Below are 21459 nucleotides of genomic sequence, written 5' to 3' on the forward strand. Positions count from 1 at the left end.
CTCCTACGTTCAAAACAAAATGCCGGAATATGTTGAGGGGATATTGTTGTGGAATGTGAAATGTTGTTTTTGACTACAGTTGATGATATTCTGGTTTTCGTTGAGTTTTCTGACACTTTGGGGAAAGAAGCAATGTGTGGATGTTCATTATGACGGTGGATATCTTAACTGATGGACAGGAATGGTCAAATCACAGTGGTAAATTGATGGCCCAATCTTAATGACGTTTGACTTTTTCATTTTAACTACGATCTAATTTTTCACATTCAATTAAAGCTAATGAATGTAAAGTATACGTACTAGGCCTAACTGTCTAAAAAATACCTCTTAAGTCAATGAAATAATATTAAGACATAACCCAACTGATGAGCTGATCATGAGTTGAGCATAAGTCTTTGTCATTGAAACCACAAATTCATCTTACACTGTTCTAATCAACCTCGACTTTTTTTTATTTTAAAAGTGGTGAATTTAGTCATTAATGGGGTTTATACACAGGTAAATAAACAGAAGTATTTCAATGACAGCCTCACAACCCTACCCTACCCTTACAAACTTACAGTACTACATGTAATATTTTAACCCTAACCTTAAGGTAATGTAGCTGTTGTAATGTTATAACACCCTCTGAGATCTCCATAATTCTTTGGTTGATACAAAAGCCGAATTCGATGATTGCTATATTATTTATCATTCAAAATAATTCCTAGTTTAAAAACAAGCTAAAACATGCTTGCCTCCATTGATGTTAAGTTCATCTTCGATAGTACATGTTCAGGGGCATAGCCAGGATTTTTCAAAGGGGGGGGGGGGGGGGGGGGTCACAGAGGCTACTCACCAGATTGTCATGTCAACCTCCACGCCATCCATGTTTTACTTAATGTTACAGTTTTGGGATGAGCAGTGAGAGTATAGTGGGCAGGACAAGCCTACAAAATAGCTTCTAGCCAGCAGTCGTATTGTCGCGGCACAAAGGCCCATATTAACTAAAGACAAGAGCCGTTGACGAAAATACTTAACAAAAAAATTTTTAAAAAAGTGGGCTTTTCAACAATGGCTTTTACGGCCAAGATATTGTCATGGCGTTTTCGCCACCTGAATATTGTGGGTTGTTTGCTAAAAAGAAGGCCTACCAAGGGGGGGTCACGGGCACCCCAGGACCCCCTCCCCCCCTAGCTACATTCCTGATGTTTACAGGCAAATTTAGGAGATAGGGTTGTTCAGGTCTGCAATTATTTTCCAAATACAGTGCTGTCAACTCTCCTGGATAATCTGGGAGACTCCAGCTTCTGGAGTGTATCTCCCGGTCTCTAGATTAGAGTTTGAAATCTCCCGGATAATCGCCCAATTTTGCCATTTCTTCAGTGATCTTCAGTAGACTCGACTTTCCGGCTATAAATTTTCAACTCTTTTGCATTGTTTGAGCTGTTTTAATGTTAACATTAAGCATTTCCTCATAAACACCTCCGGTATGCCATGACAGTAATATGATTGGTGGGAAGTAAGCCAATCAGGTCATATGTTACAAGGCAAAAACATCTTTTTCGCCTGTTTTGGCTCACTGCAAATTTCTGATAATTGGAGAGTATTTTAAGTTCAAATGACATCATGTGCCATGCATTGTGACGTCATCTACCATCCCTCCCCTATCAATTCTCAATATTTGAATACGTCCGGGGTTGACAGCCCTGCAAATAGCAGATGTCGTCCGTTGAGTTGTCTTCTTGCTGTTCTTGGTATGTTTTTAGCCAATAGTTTGCCTGCAAGTGCTTCTTCCTCGTGAAATGGGCGAAATGTTTTGCCGTTTTGTAGTCACCATCAAAACAACTCAACCTTGTCCCAGGGTCTATCTTGGTTAACGGTTCAATAATCTGGCAATTTTGTTGCACGATTGACGTCATTTTTCACATATCACAAAATTCTTCCAAATTTGGTTGACAATAGCTGGTTGTGTTGAATTATGCATGGCATTTTAGCTAATCAGAAATGGAGGAATGTTTTGAATGAATAATGATATTTATTATTGAACACGCAAGCACACTGCTTTATTTACTTAAGCTTACAGATGTTCAACATTAATCAAAAATGTGCTGTCTCAGAAAGAATTGTGCCTTATATTGAAACATGTCAATGCTAAATGCAAGTTTTTCTGTCAATCAAATGTCTCCTATTATTTGTAGGTGACAAAAAAAATACCAGAGAGATCAAGTTATGTGTATATCGTCTTAAAGCACATTGCATGACTTTATTCCATTACAGCATTTCTCATAACTTCCCTGCATTGAGAGGTTAGAATAAAGAGTGTGAAGCAAAGCTTAAAAAATCTTCATAGTCAAAATCAACAGTGTGCCCAAAACGGCAAGCTTCTGAGAAATCAAAGGTGACATTTTTTTCTACAGTGAAATCCACCAAACGTACAAAATGTTAGAGCGCACAAAATGTTGGGAAATTAAGGTAAAAAATGGTGTATGAGCACACCTTTCTGCTCAAAGTTTAGAATTAAAATCAAGGGTATGGCCTGTCTACTGTATGAGACTATGAAAGATTTTGAACACCATTAACGACAACACAGACACTAGTACTAATGGTTATCCATTTTAGGGAGATAACTATTCATCATCCATTTGAAAGCTATTGAAAATCCATGCAAAGCGTTTGACAAGGAGTTCAGTTGGTTAGAATGGTTATCTGTTTCCACTTCCTTAACATCTGTTCAAATGGTTTTATAACCATTCATTAATGATTGGCATACGTTGTTCATTCTAAGAATCATTTAAAGGTCCATTTTCTTCATCATTATCTGATTTCATCATCATCCTCATGACAACTCTATGCCATGCAGCATAAATTTTAACTCCAACCAAAAGGTATTCCTTGAAGAATTCAGGCCATACCAGGAAAATATATTTTATCTCATAGTGAGCCTTGTTCTTACTGTACCTTATGCAGTTAGAGTGGTTTTCGTTTGAGTGTCGTAAAACCAAAACCAAAGTAATTACTCTGGCCAATCTCATAGGACACAGACAATACCTTGAACCAATCAAAACTCGAAGTAATTACATGTGGCTGACGCAAAGCGCGGGAAAATGCATGCGAGCGCGTCACCATTGGCTTTGGTTTTACTTCTGATTGGATGAAAAGGTGGCGCGAATCTTTTAAGCCAATCGCATCGTGTAGAAAGTGCAAAACCAATTACTTTTCGACACTCAAATGAAAACCGCTCTAATAATGGCATTACTCTGATTTGGCCAAGAACCCATTACTCTCCAAAATATAGATACCTACATGTATGGTACCGGAAGAGTCTCAGGATTGTCAGCTGAGTAACAAAGGAACGTGGTTCACTATGACAGACGTTTTAACAAAATGATCAAAATTTTCTATTGCAAGTTTTTAAAACATCAGAGTCTTGCTTATTTGTGAAAGCAGTCTCCTTCCTTTTTTATTTTTGTTACAAATTGAAAATGGGAAATTTAAATATTTATTTATGTATGATACAGATTTTGTCTTTACCTCAAGTTTACTGGCGTTATAAATTATATGTTCGTTTATTGCACAACTTCCAAATAATATGTACCATCTGTATGTAAAAGTTATTGAAGAACTGTTTCAATTTAATGCAAATTTGTCAAGTGCATTCTTCTCAGACATGAACTGATGTCGTGGAAACAAAATTAAAGCTGATTTAGTTATATTACTGTAGCTTTCAGCAAACAATTTTGGGCCTATCACATGACACTTAACAGTTATGTATGTACATTGTAACTGTAAAATATTTAAATACTCAGTTTACTGAATAATGATCTCCAGTCAGCCATTAAAATCAGTTTTGGAATAATTTTTTTTGAAACACAGCCAACATGTGGTCACAACAATGAACTAAGCAGTTTCACTGATTATGCTTGGCTTATTTTAAAACGTTCTGAATGTTATATGTTCCAATAACTGGATCAAAGTGGTTTATAATAAGTGATGTATAAGCACAAATATCATAACACAAAAGGGAAGCATAAAAAAGGTAACAAAAATGTCTAGAAAATACTGAATAATAATATATTTTCGTATATTGTTATGTTTAAGGAGAAAAAACTAGTGAGTGGTGCAGTAAGTACTGTATGTGCTTTTGTGGTATCTGAATTCTTGACTCAAAGGCTTTATTTTGTTTTACTAATCTGTTTAAATTAGCGTGGTCATCATAATTAATCTCTTGTTATAGGAAGATCAAAATTACGAATTATTTCTTTGCAGCAGAATTTATATCATTTGATAAAGCTGAGGGTACATTAAATGTTGTTTTGTTCTTTTAAGGAACTACATCATCATTTCTTTGTCATAAATTTTTTGAGTTTTCATTTCTAATCTGTGTTAACTTGTATTTGCTTCATCCTGGTAAACCGTCATTATTCTTAAATGGATAAATTATAAATTTCGAACTTCATTTGAAGTTTGTTTACTAACTTTAATTTTTATGTAATCAAGTGAGAAAAGATTCTCTTTAAGCACCAAATTAAGACTGTTATAAGGGCAACTGTGAAATTGGGAAATAATGTATTTTTTTCATTAGAACTAAATTTATTGCTTACACTGCGTGGTTACAATGTATTTCACCAGGAACCAGTACCTTTGAGTTGAAATGTTACCATAGACTTTGAAAATGAAAAGTTACAACTGAAGCTTTATTTTTCTAAGAGTAGCCTTTTGGCAGAGCAATAAGTAATAAAAAAAATATTTTTGTTTTAAAGCAGACTGAGCTGTTTCTTATATATGTATTATAATATTATTTGAAATACTTGCCAACTCGAAGCCTGTCTAATCTGTCATGTTTAATTGAAAAATTAATCCATTGACCAGTTTTATCTTGTCACTTAAGTTTGTCAGTGCTATACATTGATTTTGGCACTGTTCAGCTACTGCAGTGTCACTTTTGTATATACAATAGTTTCAAAACAATTGTTGGAATATGGCCTGTAGATTAACTCCATTTCATTGACAGCATAAAAATGTTTGACTTCAATGTTGAACTCAAACTGCATAGAAGGTCAGAAGTGTTGGGAACTCTCCAGTGATATTGATCAGTAAAACTTAAGTGACTCCCACCACAAACAATGTTGACTTGTGAACGAAATGGATGGAAATGAGTCCTTTTTTGTGCACAACATTGCTGGGGGGGTGGGGGGAGGGGTAACAAAGGGATAGTCCCAAAGCTGATCAAAACATTACAACATGTAGGCCAGAGCAGAGTCCTTTGTAAAACGTTTTTGGAAGGGTTTTTTCTGTACTAAGTTCTTTTGACCCTCTCAAATAGAACAGGATTCAGAACGGAGAAGAAGTCAGTCTCTGAATCCACTTTTTGTGAAAACCTTTTCTGTGTATTTTAATTTGCACTCATGATTGTAATTCAGCAGTCAAAAAATTAAATCACTGACAGCTCAAAGTTAATACAGTTGTGTGGGTTATATTATTATATTCAATTTCAAGAATTTATTTTTATTTTGTGCAAATAGGTGGATCTGATGCTGAGTATGATGAAGAAAGTGAGCTTTTTGAGCAGGAATGTGATGTCTTTATGAAGGATTTTGTGGCAAAAATCTTCTTAATCAAGTAAGTTACTTATCTTCCATGTAACTCGCAAGGATATTTTTTCTGAGTCACATATATTGACATTGGGCAATTCCAGAAAATATCCATACCCAACCACGGACGGCTACCATGTTTTAACCCCCCCTTGCCTTCGGAAATTCCAAGATGCGTTACCCCCCATGCCCTCAGAATTCCATAATCTTGAACCCCCCCCTCCCCTTCAGAATTTCCCTTTTTTTTTGAAAGAACATTTTCGACTTAGCAACACCTATATGAACAAACGAACATGAATTTATGCCTCCTCAAGGCTGTGATCTAGTGGCGCCAGGAGACAAGCTTTACTCTTCAGTTCAGCGACAAAAAAAACCTACCGCTAGTGGCGAAGCTGTGCAAACTCCTTTTTAAGTCCGAATTTGGCGAAAAAATAAACATCAATTACGGTAATTTTACTCCTCTTTGTTTTCTTGTGCTGTTTTGACGTTTACAAAGCAAAATAGCTCAAATTCAGACTGTTAAAATGTTTCGACCACAACAGTAGCGTTTTCAAGGAACTCACTCTACACTTTCTTGTCCAGAAATTCCTCCATGCCTTCGGATTTCCAACCGTAAATATCCCCCATGCCCTCAGAATTCCATAATCGTGAACCCCCCCTCCCCTTCGGAAATCCTAAAAGCCGTCTGTGGTATAGTATGGATATTTTCTGGAATCGCCCATTCCAGTCCAATGAGCATGCAGGATGTTTGTAACATGAACCTTGTTAAATGGTCCAAGCTCTATATCTAGTCTTCTTCTTTATTGGTCTTTAATACTTAGGTCCATAACTACAATCATGGACAAAAGTCTAGGGACACTTTTGCATTTCTGGGGGGTTCTCCAATTCACACAGGTCCAACCCCTCCCCCTCACCCCACAAACAATGTTGGACGCGTGTATCCAGAATTTTTTCCGAGTTTCAACTTTGAAAAGGATGCACTGTTTTAAGAGGGTACAGAGAAATGAGAGAAAAATATGAATAAGCAGTACCGTTCCGAGGACTTTTGTCCAGGATTGTAGTCTTCTGTATGTAGCTCAGATCAGTGGTAGAGGATGTAAAACAGTAGATCATACAGCAGGGTTGTCAAAAGTAGCCGGCTGCTGAAGAAATCGCCGCCTATTTGGTTAGTATTGACCAGCTACTCTGCTTGGCATTTCATTACGGATGGTGTTTTTTAAATAAAATATCCCTGGACTGGACACTTCTTTGACAACTCAGCTATCTAGTTCAAACCTTTCTGACAACCCTGATGCAGGTTAGGTTCAACTCTTGCTGGGAGAGCTCAGATGTTTTTTCTGATTTGCTTGTGTCCCTGACTATAAAAATAATACCCTATAGTAACTAATATGATATTATGCAGCACAGAATATTTGATGGAAAGTTTCTTAATAATTTTTTTGCTTAACCTTCTCGAGACTAATCATTTCCTTGGAAAACCACTGAAAAAGTGAACTGATTCTCTGAATTTAGAATTAAAGCTGTTATCATTTGGTTTGCAGGAGTGATATTTCTCAGGAAGATAAACTGAAGTTTGGAATACTAAATCAGGTTTTTCATTATCATTGAAATTTATGATATTTATTACCTGCAGAGCATACTTTTCAATGTTTTTTTCACGTTTTTCCCCTGTAATACAAATTTACTAATTTCATGTTTTTTGTTCCTTTGTAGCATAGTGCTGGGCGTCTTTCATTTGCTAAGCATGTTGACAACCAAGTAAGTTCTTATGTCTGAAGCCCGTTTTCATACTGATTGTTACTTTGATTGCTTGGGTATTTTAAAACAGTCCAGTGATCTGAAAGGTCACACCAATTGTACATGCTGGTAGTGATCAGGGGGAAGCAAGTGCAACATGTAAGGGACTGGCTCTTGTTGTTCTAAAGTTGGATGGCACTTTTCACTGGATACAAGTATAATAGTGTTATCCAACTTATGAAGAATAGGGTCCTGAAGTGTACCTGTTAACATGTTTAATAGTTAACAAGGATTATCAGTTCACGAATGGCCTTCCATGTGGGAGGTTATGGAAACGGGCTTCATCCACCGTGGCAGGATTAGCTCAGTTGGTAGAGCGTTTGACTGCAGAGTGGGAGGTCGTGGGTTCGATTCGCGGGGCCGGACCATTACTCAGGGTCTTAAAATGACTGAGAAATGAAGGTACTTCCTTTGCACTGCAAGCAGCTGGACCTGCGCGTGGCTCGGATGACCATGTAAAATGGTGGTTCCGTCTCCATTAGGAGACATAAAAATAGTGTCCCCAATTGGCACTTTCGTGCTAAATACATTGACACTCAAATAAAGTGCTTTTTTTTTTCCCATGTGTGACTTCGAGCTCTTATTTCGGCTTTTCTCCTTTTTGTGTAGCATTAAGTATTTTCCTGTAAAACAGGGCACTGATGGACAGGGAGAAAAGGGGTGGGGTAAGGTTGGAGGAGGAGGGGGGGGTGAGCACACTGCCAGCCTCAGTTTTGTCAGTGTAATGTGTACTGTTATGATTTACCGAGTAGACATAAAAAAGGGACCTTTGCCTTTACTTCAGGCTTCATAGAATGATAGCCTTCAGGTCCCCGTTTTTCAAAAGATGGACCATGTTTTCTGGACCCAAAAAAGACCCATCCATTTCTCTGGGACAAATACATGTAGACTTTCTTGCTGGTCAAGTAATAAGTGCCCTTCCAACGGGCGAGGGTCCAAGTCAAGTCATCTCGTAACTAAAATACTTTTCAATAAGACAAGCAAGCCATGGTCTGAGCAAAATGAGAGAGCTGATTTTCCAAAGGACAAGCTGGGATTCAAGTTTTTATTGAGTCCTATTAGAGTGATCTTTGATACAAATATAAAAATATAATCCTGCCATCACCATAATGTACATGTACAATCGTCACAGCTGTTTCTTTGCAATAGCTACAATCACTGATTTTTTTTTCAGCGATCCTAACTTTATTAAACGCTCATGAGGAATCCAATATTTAACTCCAGCTTAAGAAATGTTACCAAATTTTTTTCACTTTCATTAGTCAAGAGCTATTTTCTGTAAGACTGGAGAGAGCTGTCAATAATGGCAAAATCATGTTGTCAAGTTCGATTTTTAGAGGAACTTTGCTTTTGTTTATGACACCGCACCGGTACATTCCTGAGAATTTCCTGTCTGGTTTACTAATATGCAACCAAAATATTATCTTTTCCAAACAGAGAGTATATTTCAAGAGCGTTCCAGAAACCGTTTTCTTCAGGCTTGTGCAGTACTTTGCAATTGTCTTATTTGAGTAAGTATATGACATGGATTGTACTACAACTTTACAACTACAAAATCTTTGATTGTGCCTCCAAAAAGCCTAGCTTGTTGAGGTCATCAAAAGATCCCTCAGAAGTACTTTTTTGTTGATTAACTTTCTACTTAGAGTCTCTAACTAAGTATTTGAGGATTCCAAAATGGGAAACAAAATTTTAATAGTCAAAAATGTTTACCACCTCCACCCCTTACGAAATTTGGGATTGGCATTATGAGCGGGACACGGGAATTGGCGATTTTATGTTGCGCGAATCGGGAAGTGTTGTTTTCTAGAGCTGCGATTTCTTTTTTCGACTGAACACAAACTTTCCGCGAGCAGCGTGTTTTGCGGGCGCCTGTACTGAAAATTTGTTTTTGAACACTGAAGTGTTTTAGAATCGGGTTTAGCCGATGAACATCCTCGGACTCACGGAACTGAATGAAAAGTCAGTCTGGATGACCGAATTGAAAAATTCTATTGGCCCGAACCCTCGTCTAGTAATAAAAGTAGAGTACCTTCCCAGAGTATATAATCTCTCTGTGTTCTATAAAAAAGGGGTGGGCAGGCAGGTTTTTACTTACGGCTAATTTGTGTTGTAGGATGAGGAGAAGGGTACGAACTTTAAGGGAAAGTGGAGCCGTTAAGGGGGGGGGGGGGGGTTGGCGCTTATTTATTAGCCTGCGAAAACAGCTGACGCTGACGGCACGTCCTTAGCGGCCAGAAGCCAGGAGAGACGGCTGTTTTCGAAGGTTAACTGATTATTCAAGAATTTTTATTTACTGTACAGATAAAATATATAGGTGCTGTACTTTACGTATAGAAAAAATAGTTGGTCTCACCTTTTTCTTTGCGATACTGTTTGTAGTCGACTTCTTTTCCTGAAAAATTAATTTTTAGGTGAACAAGAGGAAATTTAAATTACGTAGACCGTTAGTTTAACCTCTCTCTCTTCTGAACGAAAATTGGAAGCAGCATGGCAAATATCTAGAGAAGCGAGTATTTATAGTTAAACCAGGGCCAAGAGGCTGAATCGGCTTTTTGGAAAAACAGCTCTTAAAATTGAACAACTATCTTGTATTTTGATACCGCCGTTACAAAACGCTTTATGCGCCGATACTGTACTTTGTAGCACGTTTTTCGTGTGTATTTTTTTTGTTACTGAGTACCTTCCTGCAAACCCGCGTGAGGATATCGGGGTTTCCATTTAAGGCCGGAGGTCGGACGTTTCGTCTGGTTGTTTACCAGGCAATGTCCGGTACTTTGATGCCATTTTGCATGTGTCCGTTTTTGTTTCTGTTTGTTTGTTTGTTTGTTTGTTTTTACTTAAGATTTTTTTACTTAGCCATGAAGCGTTTGTCTTAGGAATAACAACGCTAAAACAAAGCGTTAACCGCTAAAACTTTACCCTAATTATTCGAAAATCAAGAAACAAATCTCCTGTCTCTAAAATTGTGGAAACAGCGGGCGCTTTCCATTTAGGAAAAAAACCGGAAATTTCGGTGGGAGCAGAAGTGGAATTTCCGATTGGTAAAAAGTTGCTCCATTTGGTGGTAAACCCCTGTCCCGGGGGGGTACTGCCATATATGGGCTATGCGGGTATGTGCCGCTGTGAAGGGTATGGTTTTCAAGCAGTTTACTCTAGGATAGGATATATAAATCAGAGCGTTTGGGTCTAGAATAGGGTATCATTTTTCAGGAAACTGATCAGTTGGTTGAAGATTTCATCTAGACTGGGAAAACAGCTACTCTAGGATAGGGTATTTTGGGAGTTTACTCTAGTATAGGGTAGCAAAATTCAGCTGAACTAACTCTGGTATAGGTCAAGGGTTCCAGGGTCCCAGCGGCACATCCCCACCCAGAAATTCCTAAAGTGCCCCCCCCCCCCGGGACCCCTGTACGTCGCAGTGCCCGACCGTGGACCTGGAACTGGTACAAACTAAGAGAAACGTAAATGGAACACGACATTCCGTTCGGAAATTCCGACCGGGAAAACGGGCCCACCTTTTTAGATTTTCCACTTTTTCTGGGAATTTTGCAGTGGGACGAACCGACGAAACGTGTTCCATTTACTGCCGAACCGGAAATTCCGGAAATTTTGACTAAATGGAAAGCGCCCAGCATTTGTGAGAGTTTTAATCCCAAAATTTTTGTGGGGATCACTTATGCCTTTTTCCGCGCTCGTAGTCTGCCTTACAGCGGAAAAGTGGTTATGTCTGGTTTGTGACTGGTACTTTAACGAACAAATTACATAAATCGGTTACGTTTGAAATCTGTCGAAAACCTTTTGATATCCTGTAATTAGCCTGCAGTGCTGGTGTTTTCTTCGGCCAGCGGTATCGTTATTCCGTCAGAGTCTTCTGGCATTTTGCTCACCGAACAGTGGAGGACTAGGGAGAGTAGAAGGTGCGATCAGCGCGGTTAAACGTCTACATTTTGGGTTGTTTTTGTTTTTTTGTTTTAATGGCTGGAATTCCATTAACCATTAAGAGGAAATTTGGGCAAAAATGTTCAGAATAATTACTTGACGTACTCTATTTTCATTTTTCTTAAAATATTGAGTTTCCTTTGCGTTGAAAACGCTTCGAGACCGAGTGAAATTACGCTGGCAATTTGCGCCGACAATAACACCATTTTCAGTTTTCAAGCAATTGGAACTATTTTTATTAAACTTCAAAAAGTTTAGTAAATCAACAACGTATAAGTCATTTTTTCAACATTCAACAGTGAAAATAACCGTAGCTTAAAAAAAATTTCTTTCATTTTGATTTGACCGCTGTTACCATATAATGTAGCTCTTTTTTTGTTATTAAATTTCGTTTTTGTTGAATTATACAAACTGAAAAGTGCCGCAATATAGAAGAAAGTAAAGCTCTGTTTTTGCTTGAAAAAAGGCAAGGGAAAAAAATTACAAGGATCAGTTCATTCCTTATTCATAAGATGGGCATTTTTGTATTAAATCTGCTAGTTCTTTAATACTTACCCCGTTGCTGGTACGAACTCCTACTCTTGTAGCGCTGGTTTCCTAAAAATAATACCACAACAGTAAGTTAACCTGCGTCGTTTTAGTATGAAAACTAGTCAAGTGTTTGAATAAATGGGATGATGATGTTGTCCAAAAGCCTACCCCACAGTCCCACCTTTTGCGGCAGTTTGCCAAACAAAGATAACTTTTTTTGTTCGTCAATGTAGTATGGAATACCCAGTTGGACAAAATGTAGTTTTCATTTATTTGAAAGGTGTTACATCTCTTCCTATTCTTTAATTTGTGCCTGCCTTTCAAATACTTTTTTTTAGAAAAATATTTCTCCCAGATGAAGCATAAATATCGGACGACGGAATTTTTTTGCATCGGTATAAACATCACGCTGTCTTCCTTTCTAAGCGACAGAAGATTCATTGTCTTACCGCCTCTTTGAGGTCTTTAAGATGTCCCAAAGGACTTATTTTATACTTTCCAAGCCCATCGTCTTTTAGATGTATCTTGTAATCGTGAATTAAGTCCGTGGATGAATGAGCCTGTTCCATGTCACTATTATCGTCCTCGGAAATTCTTTGGTTTAACCGATCGTAAATATACAAATACGACGGCTTTATCTTCCCCAAGTGGCTCATTTTAGACAATGCTTTTGACACACGAAGAAGATTTATTCCCGGCTATATTATGTTTTGTACAAAGTATCAACTGCAGAAAAATACCCATACAGTTGGTCGTTTAATTATTAATCACGTTATCTCTAAATGGGGACTATTTTTGATAACAGTCCTTTATGATTTGAGTCTATAATCCTTCAGGGAGATAATTAGCTTTTCTTTCACTGATCCTAATTAGCGAATAAATGTAAACTAAATTCATTATTAATCACAAAAATATACTCACGGTCTTTTGATAATTACACAGTCCAGGTATTTGACACAATTTATGTAGAAGTTGAGGTAAATATACGTCATTTTAAGATTTATAGTAAACCAACACAACGAAAAAGTAAAAGAAGCAAACATACAAAAATTAAAATGCTATCAGAAATTCTCTCGAAGGTTTCACTCACCAGGTTCATGTCCTTTGGTGGATTTTCCCCGATTGTTATCTTAAAAAGAGAAGTAATGTGTTGTTTGTTTTTGTTGATTATCAATGATCTTAACAGGCTCTGATTGTCTTGGAACGCAAGGCGTACAGTAATAATTCCAAGTCTCATTTCATCTTTCGAAATCATATTGTAAAAAAAAGTGAAGCAAGTGAAGTATTTTATTTTGCAATTTCATGTTTTTGCAAGAATCTCAACTCTAGTTCTGAAAGTTGTCGTTATCTTCGATCGAGGTTCGCAGTGAAAAACGCAGAAAATGTCCTAGCGCGTAGCAAAACAATTTGAGTAGCTCTGAAAGTTTTAAAATATTTATCGAACACGAAAAGTAGTGAATACTCACCTTGAGGCCAAAATAGTCTGCTAAAAATCTGTAACAAGAGTGATGAATATCTTGAGCGGGATCGTTTTAATTTTTTAAGTGTGTTCGGCACCTGGTGTAATTACACACTGAAAACAATTTTTACTTTCGCAAAAATATAAATCGTTGGCAAGTACCATTAATAAGTAATGCCGAAAACTTGTCCATTGTTTGTCAAAGTGATTTGCAACAAGTATTTATAAAACACCATATATTTATTCGCGTCGATTGGGACGTTTTTTACCTTTGCTAATTACTAGAAGTACTTGCTTATCATGTGCTTACACAAGAAATCAAACGACACTTAGCTCTTTAAAACTTCAATTATATTTGCTTGTTTTTTTGTTTTGTTTGTTTGTTTGTTTTGAAAATCTATTGAGTAAATTTGGAATAAGAAGGGATTTGCGTTTTACTCTTCTTCTTCTTCCAAAATTTCCTTTAGTTATGTAAGATAATTCCTCTGTTACAGAGGGGGTAGGAGATGGGATTGGGGTTGTACTTCTTTACGGATTTAGAAACGATCACTAAGTATGATAAGATGTCTCTCTCTCTCTCCTCATTAACACCTTAGTAAATGATATGGTATGGTGGCAGCGTGGGCGAGTGGTCAGGTTATCGGACTCTCAACCCTTTGGTCCTAAGTTCGAGTCACTCTCTGACCACTCACTGGATTTGTCTCTCGTTGGTCCCGAGTTCAAATCCTCGGTCATGATTATAAATAGTCATCTGTTCGCCTCCTGGGGTGTTTAAATCCTGTTATGTTATATTTGTGTTGTTGTTTTTTTGTGTGTGTGTGCGAATTTTTAAGGGGAATGGTTTTACAAACTAGCCACAGTAGCTAAGTACACTTCCACTATGAACAGTTGTTTTAATTAAATGCAATTTAAGGAATAAAATGGACGAGACAAAACTTCGATCGGCGCCTTGAATCTGAATGATTTTTAGACATTTTGAAATTTGGAAGTCCTTGGAGGCCCAGGGGCAACTAATCCTTAACGAATATTCACGATCGTTGCAGTCAAAGTTTACAACTTGAACGGGAGCGTCCTGGGGCAGTTACTATTTCCAGACTAGGTACTAGTTCCTACCAGAAGTATTTTAATTCCTTGATTCTAATTGTTGTTCTCATTATTTTCATTGTTTTATTTTTAACGATATTGTTTTTATCTAAGGTGTAATCAAGCTGATGACTTTGAACCTGCTAAGATTTTGATGAACATGTGTTTTACGTTCTTTCTTGAAGTTAACAAAGGTTTGTCTATCTTTTTATCTCTGGATATATGTATATAAACGATATGCGTTTTTATCGATTAACGATCCCATATGACGTTTTAGAAGTAAGCTCTGCTTAGAGAATCAATATTCCCAACAGGACATCCACAACATTGGACCAACATTTTGGCTAACTGTCAATCACTGTTGTTCCTGTTTTTCTGTTTTTCCTTATTTTTTTCTCTGTTTAATTTACGTGGCCAGCGGTATTTTTTTCTTAGACCCAGGACCGCTCGGTCGGTAGCAGGTGCGGACGTGTGTTTCCTATTTTAGGTTTCGTTTATTTTCTTTACTTATCGGTTTTCATTATACTCACCGGAAAACGGAAGACGTGTTGGGGGTGGGGGGGGGTTTCTTTTGTTAGTGTTTTCTGTATTTGGCGTTACTAAGTGTTATTGTAAGCTTTTCTTTGTACTTTTGTAATCTTAGTATCTTCGGGGTAATCCCTTATATAAGCCATATAGGTATGTGCCACCCAAAGGGTACGGATTTTGAGCCGTTTTGGTGTGAAAATTGGAATAGACTTCGCCCGTTTTGGTCTGGAATCGGGTATGGTTTTCGAGGGAACTACGGGAGTGTATGAACTTACTTATCGTTTCAATTCCAAATGAGTAAGAAAGAAAGAGAGATATGCAAATCCAAAATGGATTTTAACTTTATTGTTGCTGTTCTAGTCTAAGTAATGATGACCTTATTTCTTAGAGGCCAGGTCTGAAAACGGGTGAGAAAAATGTCCTTTTTTGGTCTGAAATAGGGTCAGGATTTGGAGAACCGGGCGGCACACCCCCACCAAGAATTCCCAGAAGTAGTCCCGGGGGTTACGCTTACTGAAAGTGAAACGTTGGGTGATCAGACCTGTAAAACTATTAAAAAGGCAGTTTTGTGGTAAAAGAAAACTTAGAAAATTGTGCCTGCTATTTTCTGTTATCTGTGGTTCTTTTACTTTATAAAGGAAAGCTGTATCCTTCTCAAAGTAGATTTAGGGGGCAAGGAATCTCCTCTTCTCTTGTTAAAATTTGCTTTGTAAAGGATATACAAAATTTTCCTCAGGTAGTGAAGAATCGACCAAACAGTTCATTGTTCCGTATTTGAGAGATCAGCCTATTTGGTGAGAATATATTTTTTGTATCTTTCTGTTGGTTTGGTTGGTCTCCCTCTTGAAATACAATACCATACCTTCATGTTGAACCATTTATCCAGGCAGACCAATTCTTTTAGAAACGCCAATTTAAAACAATTTCTTGTTCGTATTCTTGTTAGTCCGTTGCCTCTTTATCCGGCCTAGGGCCCGTTGCTCGAAAGTCCCTGTAACGTTTCGCGCCCGGAAATCTGTTTTGTGTTCGCCGTGTTTACATTCACGATCAAAGTTTCAATAATTTTGAAAATAATACGATAGAACTATCAGTTAACAAAGCAAAATTGACTGGCTTGTGAGTTATGAACTGTGTTACTATTCAACAGGTTTTGATTTTAAAATTTTCCTTCGGGTCCAAAAAGTTTCCGGACCTTTTGAGAAACGGGCCCCTAGTCCGGTATGTGCCGCTGAACAGGGTCTTATTTTTAGTGTCTCGAGTCCATCGCTAATATGAGTTTTAAATATAGGAAATCACTCCGGTTTTGGAACGCAGCATTCTTCGATGCAGTCCACGGCGAAAAAGAACTTCCAGCCATTCCGAGGTTTGTAGATTCAGCTGGGTGGTAGAGAATATTTATAGGTGCTTACTTTTGAGGGGCACGATCATTTGAAAAAAAGTATTTGCAACAGAAGAAACATTCAAAAAATGCCTCAGTTAGTTAAGGAATACCGTTTGGCCACCGATAGCGAGGATTGTGTCGCCTCGAGTAAGGGAACCCAAGTTAGACTTGGGTTCTGGATCCCACGCCTTTGATTTCGGATTCCAGCTACTGGATTCGGGTTCTTCGTCAGTGGAGCTTGGATTCCCGATTTCAATCATAAGTGGGATTCCTGATTGCTTAAGCTGTATTTCGGATTCCAAATCCCAGGATTCTGGATTCCAGAATCAAAACTTTCTGGTATTCCCTTAAGCTACCGACAAACGGACGCAACAGCCCCCAACACTGTTGGCCAAAAATGTTGGATTTTGTTGCGTCCATGTTGGCAGTGGTGTGCAAACGGATGCAACAACTCCCAACAACATGCAATGACAAGCAACGGGATGTTCAAGCAGACGCAACATATAACACTCAAAAATGTTGCGTCTGTTTGCACGGGGCTTTACATGGAGACCTGTGTAACCAACTTTCGCCACTAGCGAAGCAAATGAGTATATAGTGTATATAGTATAAAAAAGACTGAATATGAGGCTTTTGTCAACTGTTCAGCCTGTCCATTTTTCTCTTTGTTATTTGGAACTTTCAAATCGTTTACCGGGACTTATTCGGTTGAAAATACACAAGAGCAAATATGACAATTAGTTGCTTAGATTTCATTTCAAAATTCCTGATATCATAGTTAGCTGTCGCCGGTTGGCATTTTTATTTTTATTTTTATATTTACATTTACTTCTTATTTATAGTGACTTGTGGCACAGCTGGTCTCCAGAAGAACAAATGGAGTATGAGGAATGTGACAAGAACAGCATGTTTGGCAAACTAGGGTGCGTAGCAGAGCCCCTCTCTTAGCTTTGCCTACCGCAATACTTTTCAGTATTATATCTCTCACCCAGTTCCTGTTGCGCCGGGGTTGGTCAATGTTACTATAAGACACACTTGCAAATTTCAGTACGGACCGTGAAAATGAGGTTAGTAAGATATATATATATCTCCGAGGTTAATTGGGCGCGCAGCCTGATTTTCAGACGTCCGTCCGAGGTTTGATCGCGGCCCCTTCCGAAAAGAAGCGAAGGGGCCGCGATCGCACCTCAGATGTCTGAGAATCAGTCTACTGTGCGCCCAATTAACCTCGGAGATATGTACATCTTACTAACCTCGTTTTCTGGGTCCATACTGCAAATTGCAAGTTACAGATCCTAGAAATAAGGATTTGATCTAACAGTATGGACCTCAAACTCAGTTGTCTAGTTTGCGAATACAGCCGTCTCTCCTCGCTCCCGAGATCAGACGGCTGCCATTTGCAGTGGCCGATCCAGACCTTCAGTTAAGCGGGGAGGCGGGAGGGGGGGGGTTAGGGGGCCGGTCATCCAGACCCTGAGATAAGGGGGGTGGCGGTCTCAATTTTTTTTCGGCCCTTTGGGCCTCAGTTTGTTCTAAAAATAAGGGGGGTCGGGCCCCTCCCCTGGAACTGCCACTGATTTAACATGTTACTGATTTTTTTCGACCACACTAGCCTTTGCTATAAACATTGCCGAGGGTGTTTTACCAGGTAGATTGAAAAGTGGTACTGGGATGGAGGGTTGGGGGATGAAGGTACAACTGCGAACATATTAGATCTTTAGACTGGATTGAGTAGGAGTTTTGCGACGAATTTGATGTGCCTCAGTCAATTTACGTCCATTTATGTTCGCCCTCTTTGAAAAAACTGGCTACGTCGTATTCGTAGTCGAATCTGAAGTTGACTTCACTGCGTGTAGTGTAATAGTAGGGATGAAATTAACCTTTTTAGCCTCTTTAGCGCTTAAGATATTGACGTAGGCTATGAGGTCATCGGCGTTCATGTATTTTCCCTCACGTTAATGAGATTCTCCCCTGAAAAGAGGTTCATTTCATCCCTACTATACTACTTCTACCGTTCAGCGTAATGCGGAGTTTTCCTGTTAGTAATCTTGTGCTAAAACTACCTGCAATAGGGTTCTAGATGGCGATCCTTTTGAGGCCTAAGGATTTCGTTACTATAAGTTTTGCACTGACTGTCAAAGTGGGAAAACCATTAACATCTGAAACATTGTAGGAATGTTGACTGCTTATTGCCAATCAGAATAAAGACCAGGACAGACATGTAGATCACAAAGCCACTTACGCTTTAGTTTTCTCACGTCTAATTTTAAATTACCTTTTCCTGACAATACGATAGCATTCCAGAACTATGTCTGGTTTTCAAGGCTTTTTAGTTTCACAGTAACAGATATCATTCCAGGGGTCTGTGATTTTATAATCATGCCACAACTGTCGCAGGTTTTTATTTGTTTATTTTTTTCCCACTATCAGCACATTTCTGAGTAACATGAAAGCTTTTGGCTTGAGCAAGGACATCTGCAAAGAATTCCTCCTGAAAATGAGCACCATTGGGGAACTTAAACAAGGTAGGTTGCCATAGCAACACGTGCGCTGAAGCGGACTCATAAAAGGGGTTGTGTCTCGGCAGTCTAGTTCATTTTGTTAAAAACACAATAAACAAATACACTTTCTTATTTGTTATGGAACTTAACGTTAGCAAAGAAATTACTTGCAAATGAAAAAAGTCAGCTTCTTGTCAAGAAAAAATGGATCAAGTTAGGTTTCTGGGAAACTGCCCGCCTACCCCACCCTCAAGCCAGCATTAACACTTACTGCTCACTTAGGGCAAAATGTTGGGTTAGGGAAGGGGTAGGCGGGCTCTTTCCAAGAAACCTAATTGACCCGAAAAAATATCTTCCATGCATTATATCAGACGCTACAAACAGCAAAAAGACGTTTTCAAAAATCACAATTGTAATCCGTGTTTGTCTTCTTCAAATTTGTCAATCTGTGCCTTTTTGTGAGTTTATGCCTTCTATTACTGTTTTAAGCAGTTATTTTTATGTTTCACTTTACGTTGTGGCCGTTCTCACTGTTTGAAGTTCGATAAATTTCTTTACACGCCCTCCAAGGCTGGCTACTTTCTACCTCATTCAAGGGTTTCCAGTCTTTCCTAGGTTCGCTCGAGTTTTCTGGAGTTTGGACTTTGATTGAGTTTAAGGGTGGAGCGCGGGGCTGATGATCGAGCTTAAAGTAATGTTGTTTCGTTTTACAGAACAAATTTTACTTTTGGAGAAAAGCTTGGATCAAGCAACTGAGGACGAACGGAGGCGGTGACACAACACCCACCGACAGTATTTTCAATTTCTGTTAACTATGTTAATTTACACTAGAAAGAATGTTTTGGGTGGCTAAAGCTGTCAAAAGTAATCGCAAACTGAGTGTTTCTACCCGAACTACTGCACCGATGAATATTACGCTGAAACATCATAAGAAAGACCAATTTATACTTCAAAGTATCTGGATCGCCTTCTACAATCCTAAAGTCCTTGGAACAGTGATGCAATACTCGTAATTGTCTGTAATTTCTGGGTGCCCTCATAAAATGGTGCTAACTTTTGGAAAATATCTTGCAGTTCTCCCTCCCCCTTCCACCTTATACAATGTTGAAACTCGGGACAAATTTTGGATAGAGGCGACCGACGTTGTTTGTGGGGTGGGGAAAGGGGGCGGTTTAAAAAGCCCCAGAACTTTAGTCTGTGATTGTAGTTGAGATTGATAGCACCAAATCAAGCACTCGATCCTGGGCCTGACATCGTGCTTTAAATGTAGAACGTAGCGTAGTGGTCCGGGCTTTCTTCCAGTTTAAACGTAAACAGATTTCTTTGATGGCCTTTAATCCTCAATAGTTTTAAAATTTTATATAGAAAAAACCTCAATTGACGAAGTTTGAACTAAATTAATGTATTTGAGAGTTGTACCAACTATTTTTTAATCATTTTATTCCATTTATTTCACTCTTAAAGTATTTGTAACACAGCTATGAACGAAACAAATGTAAATTATTTATTGGTAACAAGCAACTTGCGTAAGTTATTTAGTTTTGCAGTTGCGACTCAGCATCACAGAAAGAATTATTAAAAAGACACCACGCCATTTATGTAGGTGGCAATAAAGTTAAATGCAACTAATACTTTAAATGACTTTTTTGTCGGTGCCACTGACCATTTCAAAGCCTTCGTAACATTTCCACTAACCCAAAAGAACAAAACTAGACTGTAAAACAGTCGTTGCTTTTTCTCCTCAAATCGATTTTACAAGGCGCGAAGTTTGCGCAACGCCGTAGAGCGTGTGTGGTCAAAACCTCCCCAGTTTCACCCAGACCTTTTCTTGGACCGCTTTCGTGCACGAGTTCTTAATCTAGGCAAAAATACGGACTGTTTTGCAGTCTAGAAAAAAAAAACTCAAATGGTAAAAATGCGACTTCATCGTCATAATCATATAATGTGATGACAGTAATTTGCAAAACAAATGCCCTAATCGTGACTGAGGAGCCAAAGCCAAGCAAGCACTTTGATCTGCTTTGATTCCTTTTTAATTCCTGTTTGTCACACAACGCCGCCTTCTTCCAGAGGAAGGCGAGGTACTATACTCTTCCTACGTAGAGAAAATTAAATCACAGTTGATGGTAATTCCAAAACTGGCGCGAAGCTGATGGAGATATGTTAAAATTAATGTGTAATACATTTAGGGAATTTTTTCGCCGTTTGTCACCGTCAGAAGCGCTCAACACTTGTGAAACATTCACCGCATTTTAAACGCGTCAGTACAAAGATAAATACGCAATAGTGATTGCCTAGAACAATTGTCCCTAGGACCATCATCTCCCTAGGGAGAGGGCCAAAACTGGACTATATCCCTTCAATCAAAGGCAAAAGCCGCCTCTAGCATGACGATCGTAAACGAACACAAAAAACTGAGTTTCAAAAGCTGCTGAAGTGGTCTGTTAGGGGCCGACCATTTGACTTTTGTAGGGGGAGGGGGGCGGTATGGATGTTTCAGAAAAAAATATCCTGCAGACTGATTTCGAGCGAAAAAAAATCTTGCAAGGAAATACCTGCCATACAATGGCTTTTTGCTGTCACGAGAGGTTTCGGGATAAAAAAATCGTACGTAGACCAAATCACCCATACCCCCCCCCCTCCCCCTCCCTCTCCCCTCAAAAG

The 21459-nt window shown here is 38.6% G+C and overlaps 2 protein-coding genes across 3 annotated transcripts; one reads left to right on the forward strand and one right to left on the reverse strand.

The window, feature by feature from the left end:
* The first annotated feature begins 37 nt into the window (after nucleotides 1-37).
* Nucleotides 38-19900, forward strand: LOC140928324 (uncharacterized protein KIAA0513-like). Of its 2 annotated transcripts, none has more exons than XM_073378062.1 (11): nucleotides 38-198; nucleotides 5505-5601; nucleotides 7115-7163; nucleotides 7287-7331; nucleotides 8808-8881; nucleotides 14500-14579; nucleotides 15650-15707; nucleotides 16202-16276; nucleotides 17137-17217; nucleotides 18725-18819; nucleotides 19509-19900. In XM_073378062.1, the coding sequence occupies exons 1-11, from the start codon at nucleotides 141-143 to the stop codon at nucleotides 19568-19570; spliced, it is 774 nt and encodes a 257-aa protein (XP_073234163.1). In that variant the 5' UTR covers nucleotides 38-140; the 3' UTR covers nucleotides 19571-19900. The 2 variants fall into 2 exon arrangements, with proteins under 2 accessions (XP_073234163.1, XP_073234164.1); XM_073378063.1 differs by lacking the exon at nucleotides 38-198 and adding an exon at nucleotides 3863-4018.
* On the reverse strand, nucleotides 9561-12959 carry LOC140928165 (uncharacterized). The gene is made up of 4 exons (XM_073377873.1): nucleotides 12293-12959; nucleotides 11868-11909; nucleotides 9727-9765; nucleotides 9561-9641 (listed from the first exon to the last, which is right to left on the reverse strand). Exons 1-4 carry the CDS (start codon nucleotides 12497-12499, stop codon nucleotides 9561-9563), a joined length of 369 nt encoding a protein of 122 aa, XP_073233974.1. The 5' UTR covers nucleotides 12500-12959.
* Nucleotides 19901-21459: the final 1559 nt, after the last annotated feature.

The sequence above is a fragment of the Porites lutea genome, chromosome 2, assembly GCF_958299795.1.
Source record: "Porites lutea chromosome 2, jaPorLute2.1, whole genome shotgun sequence".
Lineage (NCBI taxonomy): Eukaryota > Metazoa > Cnidaria > Anthozoa > Scleractinia > Poritidae > Porites > Porites lutea.

What these genes read in the sequence shown, in the direction of transcription:
- LOC140928324 (XM_073378062.1), top strand. Translation starts at nt 141, where the DNA reads ATGTTCATTATGACGGTGGATATCTTAACTGATGGACAGGAATGGTCA. An exon ending in TTTGCAATTGTCTTATTTGA is followed by an intron (nt 8,882 to 14,499) that starts GTAAGTATATGA and finishes TTTTTATCTAAG; the next exon opens with GTGTAATCAAGCTGATGACT. An exon ending in GAACTTCCAGCCATTCCGAG is followed by an intron (nt 16,277 to 17,136) that starts GTTTGTAGATTC and finishes TCTTATTTATAG; the next exon opens with TGACTTGTGGCACAGCTGGT.
- LOC140928165 (XM_073377873.1), bottom strand. Translation starts at nt 12,499, where the DNA reads ATGAGCCACTTGGGGAAGATAAAGCCGTCGTATTTGTATATTTACGAT. An exon ending in TTAAAGACCTCAAAGAGGCG is followed by an intron (nt 11,910 to 12,292) that starts GTAAGACAATGA and finishes TATTATTTTTAG; the next exon opens with GAAACCAGCGCTACAAGAGT. An exon ending in ACAGTATCGCAAAGAAAAAG is followed by an intron (nt 9,642 to 9,726) that starts GTGAGACCAACT and finishes TTGAATAATCAG; the next exon opens with TTAACCTTCGAAAACAGCCG.